This window comes from Lygodium microphyllum, chromosome 10 (assembly GCF_053477565.2).
Source record: "Lygodium microphyllum isolate KBCC chromosome 10, Lygodium_microphyllum_v1.1.10, whole genome shotgun sequence".
Taxonomy (NCBI): domain Eukaryota; kingdom Viridiplantae; phylum Streptophyta; class Polypodiopsida; order Schizaeales; family Lygodiaceae; genus Lygodium; species Lygodium microphyllum.
Window position 1 is genome coordinate 19,237,932 of NC_141144.1, and position 8,403 is coordinate 19,246,334.

The 8,403-nt window shown below is 41.4% G+C and overlaps 1 protein-coding gene across 2 annotated transcripts; it reads right to left on the reverse strand.

Annotated features, from left to right (window-relative positions):
* Positions 1-961: 961 nt before the first annotated feature.
* LOC148029766 (wall-associated receptor kinase-like 6) lies at positions 962-5,038 on the reverse strand. 2 transcript variants are annotated; one of them, XM_087686090.1, is made up of 3 exons: positions 3,577-5,038; positions 3,211-3,417; positions 962-3,056 (listed from the first exon to the last, which is right to left on the reverse strand). In XM_087686090.1, the coding sequence occupies exons 1-3, from the start codon at positions 4,766-4,768 to the stop codon at positions 1,696-1,698; spliced, it is 2,760 nt and encodes a 919-aa protein (XP_087542216.1). In that variant the 5' UTR covers positions 4,769-5,038; the 3' UTR covers positions 962-1,695. The 2 variants fall into 2 exon arrangements, with proteins under 2 accessions (XP_087542216.1, XP_087542215.1); XM_087686089.1 differs by having other exon boundaries at positions 3,211-5,038.
* Between the last annotated feature and the right edge of the window lie 3,365 nt (positions 5,039-8,403).

Consider the following 8,403-nt stretch of genomic DNA (forward strand, 5'->3'; position numbering starts at 1 on the left):
CATATATATGTGCATGTGTGTGCATGCGCGCGCGTGTGTGTGTATACACGTTTAATATAGGTGTCTATTTGTGTGGTCTTGTAAATGTGTGTCCTCTCTCGCCCTCTCATCATTTTTATTTTCTCTCCTTTCTCCTTCTTCCTAACGCATCTCATCTTTCTTCACCTCGTATCATGTGTGCATATGCACACATGTATATATGTGTATGCACATGTTTATATGCATTGCATGCATATATTTATGTATATATATACATATGTAGTGCATGTGTGTGTGTGTGTGGGTATATTTGTAAGTGTACATTTAATAAGTGTGTATCCATTCTCTCTTCTTCTTCTTCTTCTTCTTCTTCTTCTCTCTCTCTCTCTCTCTCTCTCTCTCTCTCTCTCTATTTTTTCTCTCACTCATATATATTTACATGTGAATAAGCATGTGTGTATGTGTTTGCACACGTATATGCATATTATGTGTGTATATATTGTTCATATCTTTTTAAAATCTATGTGCAATTTGTATGTGGTTTTAGAGTATGTATACATTGCATAAACATGTTCAACTGAAACTATCATAATCCCATACCATAATGTTAAGTTTAAAAACTTCAGCTCTTTTTTAATAGTATATGTATATTTGTAAATGTTTTTAGTATGTACACATTGCATGCACATGTTTAACAATTAAAATATCATTTCATTTCATACTTCTAATTTTAAGAAAAATTCATCTCTCTCACTGAGAGAGAGAGAGAGAGAGAGAGAGAGAGAGAGAGAGAGAGAGAACCACATAGAATTTTTGAAAGACTCACATTTTCCCTTTCCTTGATCATATCCTATCCTATATTTAATTTAAAATGAGAAACAAAGAGAGAGAGTATAGGTGTGTTCAATTGGGTGGGGGAGATGATAGAAAATAAATATAACCTCCACTCACCCCTCAAGAAAAAGCCATCTTTATTTCTTGAATACCAAATTCCTCTCCTTATGCCACATAGGTGGAGCCTTCTGGTTGGTTCTAGATCCCTAAAGCAAAGGCTCTCAATAATATATAGAATAGATATGAAGATGTTAAATGGATGAGACAAAAATAATTAAAAGAACAAAAACACAAAGGGTCAGGAAAATCTAGGGTAGAGGAGCTTGTCATGTGATACCCTTCCAAGGATTGCAAAGATCTCTAGCTGATCATAAATTTGGATAAAAATATGCTTAGGAGTTGCGCTGATGGTGCTCCATAGTTGTGCAATCAAAGAATTTCAAGGTGAAGCTTTGCACGATTGTGCTGATAAGGATTTGTGGATTGTAAACAAAATAGAAGGCCGTATTAACTCATGACAATGAAGCTTGAAATTTAAAAAAGCTCAATTGGATGAGTAAGATGACGAGTTTTGATTTCTGGTAACCTAATGGAAGGCTAGAAGACCACAAAGGCAACAACCCACTAAGTCAAGTACATGTGTAACTGGTCCAAGTTATTGATATTAAAAGGAGCTTTTGCATTCCAAAAGAGTGATACTCACGAATGGGGTCATGGCATAGTGGATTGTATAAGGGTTGAGTTCTAGGGGTGTGTGAGTTTGATCCTTGTATCACAAATCTATTCACCGTAGGTGAGAGCACCTAGTGCTCCTCTACGGGGGTGCGAGTTCGATCCTTGTCTCACAAATCTATTCACCGTAGGTGGCAACACCTTGCTTTTCTATCGCCTGCCAGGAGAATGGTGATGCATGGAGCCTCGTATCCACAGAAGCTCCATGTGTACCTGCTTCATGGACGGCCTGTAGCGGCCGGGCATCTGCACGCAGGAAGCTGCCAGCTTAGCTGTCCAGTAGATGGACTTCAAGCGGCCCTCGACCAGCGCTTCTCCCTGCAGCAACCGGGGATCGATGAGCTCCGCAAAATGGCCGTCCTCTAAGCTCGACACAAAGAGTGCAGTGGTGGGAACACCTGCCAGTGGTATTAATGTTGGGTTAATCAGCTCAGTGGGATGCTTGATTTCTTCATTATGTTCATCCTGATACTTATTGCCATCATTAGAGCTGAGGGCATGCTTCATCATATCATCATCATCAGCAGCAGCAGCAGTGGTCTTGTACGATTTTGGCATCCCCTTTGCCCATAGTATCTCAGGATCCATGGTGGGCTTGAGAGATGTTATGAGCTCTATCAGAAACACACCAAAGCTGTAGACATCGCTCTTGTCAGTCAGCCGCGAGGTTTTGAGATACTCAGGGTCCAAGTAGCCAAGGGTTCCTTGGAAGAGAGTGGAGATATGGGTGTGGTCAGGGGGCACAAGGCGGGAGATGCCAAAGTCGGCTATCTTGGGCGTGAATGTCCTGTCAAGGAGAATGTTGGAGGACTTGATATCTCTGTGGAAGATGGGGATTGACAGAGAGGAGTGCAGGTAGGCAAGCGCCTCTGCACATTCCACGGCTATGGTTAGCCGGTACTCCCAGGTAAACATCTGGGCTGCACGAGAAGCAACCACTGATGTATCTGCAAAGGTAGCTTGCTCGGAAACTTTTGTCGCGGTGGCTGTTTGATATTCTCGGTTATCAGCACTGTGCAGCAGCTCATACACAGTACCATTACAGACATATTCATAAACAAGTAGAGGTGTCTGAGTCTCCAAGCAACAACCCAGCACTTGTACTATGTTTCTATGATTGATTTGAGAAAGTATGATAATCTCATTAGCAAACTGTTCTGTGGAATCTTGGCCATAGTGCAAACAGAAGGATTTTTTAATGGCCACCTCCGTACCATCCTTCAGCTGGCCTCTGTACACAGCCCCATGTCCACCTGCTCCTATCTTACGATGCTGTGCAAAGTTGTCTGTTGCTCTTTTGAGCTCATGCTCTGAAAAGAGCTTGGGTGCACGGAAGTTTTGGCTTGCACCTGCAGCAGCTGCCACTTTGTAGATGTATTCCTGCAGCCTTACTCCACCATTCATCTTGAAATAAGCTGCTTTCTGTTCCTTATCCTTCCACCTCAGCCATAGCCATCTTACAAGGAGACCCATCAGGAGCACACCAGCAGCACATGTGAAGGCACCTGTGGCTGTGGACATCAAGAAAGCAGCAAACTTTATTACCAATGAGGGTGATTGAGCAAAAGTTGCAAGATAAAAAGTTAGAGATCTATGCAAATGAGGATAACAGATCCTGGAAAGGTGTTCGAACACTTGTTCAAAGTCTAGGATCAGTTTGTTCACCTATTAAGAGCTGGTTGGTGGATGCTGTTATCGATGCCACTGCTACCTTTGCTGTGCAACCGGTGCCCGAACGGCTGTGCATGTCAATACCATTGCCTTCAGCACCATTTAAGCATCCACAAACATAGCTTCCAGGTGTGTTGGTGCAGTTTCGATAGAGTGGATCCGTTACACAGTCATCCAGGCCTTCAGCGCACTCATCAATATCTGGAAAGTGAGAGGACATCCAACATGAACTCAACATTATCAATGATTGGTGACTGCAACCTCCCAGCAGACAGTTTATCCAAATATCCCATCCAACACAAAATGTGAAGAAGTTGTCTAGTTTCTCCCTTTCACTGGAAGTGACTTTTATATAAGTACCTTGGCATTGCGTTCCATTTTTGTATCCATCGCCACGGTATCCTTTGGAGCAGCTGCAGATGTACCCATTGGTCAAGCCAGTGCCATCAGATCGTAGGACAAGGTGTGGGATTTCGAGACATTGCGAGTTGGGGGCACAAGCGTAGTCAGGCTTGGTGTGGAGATAGCTGCAGTTGTAGGTGGAATCAGATGGCAACTGCAAGCCCCAGGAGATTTTCAGGCTGTAGCTGACTTCTTCACTGAAGTTCTGACCCTGATTTCTGTAGTGGCCATGGTCGTACAAGATGGTCGAAAATCCACAGGGACTGTCACCATCCGACACATTGAAAGTGATCTGCTTGCCCCCTATTTTGGGTACCTGAACTGTGCAAAAGACTCCAGGGTCGAAGTAACATGGATTGTTACAGCTTCCATAGAGATTCCCAACCTTGTAAACAGCTGGAGCAGGATTAAAGGTGCCAGAAAGACCACAGCCAGAGACCACAAAGATGTTATTTGGTGAAATAGACATGCCATGTTGTGACAAGAGAGAGAGCTGTTTGGTGTTATCTCCCCCACAGGAGTTTGCTTTTAGGAGAGTTGCATTTACGATTAGGTGACCTGAAGAGAAGGAGAGCACCTGAAGGTCAATATTGTCTGTCGTGATGTAGGGAACATTCTGGTCACAAGTGATGCGATAGTCGGCAAGGCCACATTCCGGGATCATGCCGAAAGGGTAAGGGATGGAGAGGTTGCCACAAGTCTGGACTGTGTAGTTGCAAGAGGTGGAGGTGGCAGCAGCAATAGGCATGGCTGGATCGTGAAGCAATTTCTTGGATAACGGAGATGCCAGTGTGACCCACCTAGAGCAAATACAAGCTGAGAGGAGGAAGAAGATAAGGCAGGAGCTGAAGATGGATCTCTCTTTCTTCTCCCTGATGCCAACTGAAGATGGAAGCGATTGCTTGGATAACGGAGATGCCAGGGGGATGAACCCAGAGCAAATACAAGATGAGAGGAGGAAGAAGGTGAGGCAGGAGCTTAAGATGGATTTCTCGTTCTTCTCCCTGATGCCAATGGAAGATGGAAGATTGGGCAAATCCGCATCCATGCCTACTGCTAGAGAGACAAATATTATTACTGATGTATATAGGCTTCCATAGGGTATCAAACAGATTCCCAGCCATGGCAATGGTGCAAAACTCCCAGGCATTGAGTTATGCACTTCAAAGTTAACATGGCGGACTGTGCGATTTAAGTTTTGTCTGTGGTGGCTGTGCGCGTACTGTCAACGAATTGCAAGGGTAATCTCCCAGGGTCTCTTTTGGCATAGGAAGAAACGACCCATTCACTGACTCCATAATTAGTTCTTTGATGAGACCCAAATTGACTTGCAAATCTATCAGCCGGCCTGCAGGCCGCAAGCTCTTTCTTGAAAACAGAAAGAATCAAGCTTCGCCAGCACTTGGCACCAGTAATTTGTTTTTTTTCACAAGGTAGAGGAATTCATGAAGCCTTCATCATAAGACCGTTGATGTCAATGTATGGATAATGCTTCTTTGAATAACCAAATACTCTCACATACTAAGGGTGGGTTCACACTTGCACGTTGGACAAAAGGGTGAAAAATCCCCTTTTCCACCCATCTACAAGGATTTCCCAAGAGTTGTCCACCATCTCATTCACATTAGTGGAGGACAAGGAAAGGAGCCAAAGAGAAGACATGGCATGAAGGAGAAGTATCTGTGCTGGGCAGGCCGAAGAGAGGAGCAAAAACGTGGCCATGACTTGTCAAAAAAGGCCCCTAATTTTTTTGGCCTTCCACCATGTATGTGAACATACAGTTTTCCATGCTGAAATTTGATTGGCCATCTGTATTTGGGATGCCTGTTTGTTTGCTGAGTCTGAACCCACCCTAATAGTCTCATTGGAGTAGTATACATGGTACATCGTAAATGTTACAAGTATCAACAATTTTAGGTACAACAAAGCAATGGCAATGGTTTGCAAACTTGTTCATTGGAACCATTAGTTGAGTGCTCTTCTTATGTAAACTCACATTTGACTCTAGCTAGCATTGCTCCACAAGATTTACCTAGTTTTTAAACCCATATTGTGTTCAATAACACATAACTTGTCCACACATGGACGTACATTAGACGCCACTACTTCATCCTTTAGGATTGTGGTATTGTGAATGTGAGAGAGTTACTCGATCATGGATTTGGTTGCTTTCACAACCTATGGTGGATCAGTACCATACGAATTTGGTAGGTATTTATCTTGAGAAAGTTTGAAATTTAAAAGATGTCTCAAGTTGTATCCAAAATTTTAACTCACATACCCATGCATGCAGACCACTTGGGCTACAACCCCATTGGTGGTGGTTGAGAGGCTAAATATTGATAGACCACATGGGATGCACATGTTGATGTGCAATGTGATACTAAGTTTGATATGGTACAACAAAAATTGTAGTTCACTAGAACAATTATTGATATTAGTGAGCACTTTTGAATATAATTCAAATGTAGGACTTGTGTATATTGAATGTCCTAAATTGATCTTAAGATAATTCCTTTGCAATGATAGTTAATTTTGGAAAGTAGGTTCTTGTTCACGTAAAATCATTCTTTAACATTAAGGGTGGTTAATTTGTAAGAGAGAAAATCACACATAAAATTCCTCTTCAAAAAAGGGCATTTCCTTCATTTGAGGTATGTAATTTATGTATTAGGGCTCAAATGTGTGTGTACCAATATTTCATCAATACCCATTACCTTAACAAGATAGATAAACTAGTCAACTTCCCTTTCTCCTATTAAACTATAGGAACCATAACCCACTAACAATAGTTTTAGAGCATTTAATGACAAACATTCAAGTTGTGCATGCAAAGCACATGATTGTGGTTCATTTCCATGGTGCAATTGTTATTCTTTAACCCAAGATTTCATCATTCTAGTTTAGGGGTCACCAAGCTAGCAAATCATTAGATATTAGATAGGATTGTCAAGGCGATATGTTATTTTGATGAGAGAGAATGAGACAAAGCAATATAATGAAGCACACAACATGCTATGATCTCTACTACATGATGCCTATATACATAGACAACAATGCATCAAGTTAGGACATGCTAAAATGCATCAAAGGGGAAACCAAGGTTGGATGCTCCTCCCTAAAAGTATGGGATGCTCCCTTGGATCACTCCACCTTCTTATCCCTATAGTGTCATTGATTAAACTAGAACTCTTGCTGATAACATCAACCATTACATAGTGTATCTTATCTTTATAAAATCAAGTTGGGGACCAATACCTCCCTCAAGGGCAGGTTGTGTTGAGTTGAAGTTATATTGAGAAAGAAGTCCCCCCTCCCCCCCGCTTGCGGGGGGCCCAAAAACACACGCACATGTGCACACATACACCACAAACTTAGGCTTTCAAATTAGAACTCTTATGATTTAGAGCATGAATACATGGATCTTCTTGTGGAATATGTTAATAAAACAAATATGACAATGGTAATAATAACACAGTTGGATGGTATCACTACTAAGGTTTAAAAAAAAGATATAATAGGGCCATGATATTGGTTAATTTGCCCAAGGAATCTTAGTTGATCAAAGATACCCTACAAAACATGTGAGAGGAAGTGATGGTGGGATGCAAAGTCAATGCAAAGAGAGAGAGAGAGAGAGAGAGAGAGAGAGTGTGTGTGTGTGTGTGTGTGTGTGTGTGTGTGAGGAAGCACATAATAAGATTTTTTCAGGTGCTCAAATTTTCCTTTATTTTTCATTATCTTCACTTATAGACAGGACCATACAATGTGTGTACTAGTAGAAGGGATATCCATGCGGCCTTTGGCCATTGGCCTTTACCCTAACAACCTTTCATTTAAAGGAGGCAAATGCGCCTTTAAGGGAGAATAAACAATGAAGATGCTATCCAATGCCCATAAGCACTCTACGATGTGCAAAGCACTCAAAAGATAAACTTTTCATGCATAGGGTACCTTGGCCACTTCATCCATCCAACTTAGCGCTATGCTCTTTGCTATGTTTCAATTATGGAGGCAATGGAACATTGATAGCCTTCCCCCTCTCCGAATCGAAATGCTTAGGTACCTTTGCAATGTACTCCTTTTGTGATAGATAGAGAATCTTTTTATCTCCATCCTACATACTACACATGCTGAGAATGTGACTTGCATTCTCCAAGTTCTTTATATCATTTAAGGTTCCATGCAACCTTTTTTCAATGTATCCACATCCATGAGTGATTTTCTAACAATGAGCATGTTATCTACATAAAGAATCACTATTATAAGGCTACCATCCAACCACAACCTTTTGTGTGTATAAGTAGTAATTGGTCTCACTCTAGTGTATCTTTGAGGCCTCATGTAGGCATAAAACTTATGATATCACTCTTGGGAGTTTATTTCAATTCATATAAGCTCTTGTAGAGCTTGCATAATAAGTATCCCTTGCCTTCCACAAAAAACCCTATGGTTGTTGCATATAAATATTCTCATTCAAATCCCCATACAAGAAAGATGTCTTGGTATCCATCTACGTAATCACTATATCTTCCTTGGCAACCAATGCAAGTATCATACAAAGGGTTGTCATATTAACTATACTGATGAGAAGATATTATTTAAGTTTAAGCCCTTCTCTTGCTTGAAGCCTTTGGCTACCAATCTTGCCTTGCACTTAGGCAATGCATTAGACATATTTATTTTTAGGTTGTAAATCCAGTTTTATGGTAAGGCATGCTTGCCCTTTAGCAAAGAAACTAACTCCCAAGTAGCATTGTATTTGGTATTCTAGAGGCTCTCATA

Bases quoted from the DNA above. Each gene is read 5' to 3' on its own strand.
- LOC148029766 (XM_087686089.1), bottom strand. From the start codon at position 4,768: ATGCCTGGGAGTTTTGCACCATTGCCATGGCTGGGAATCTGTTTGATA. The intron at 3,057-3,210 runs GTGAACAAACTG...TGATGTCCACAG, and splicing joins CACCAACCAGCTCTTAATAG to CCACAGGTGCCTTCACATGT.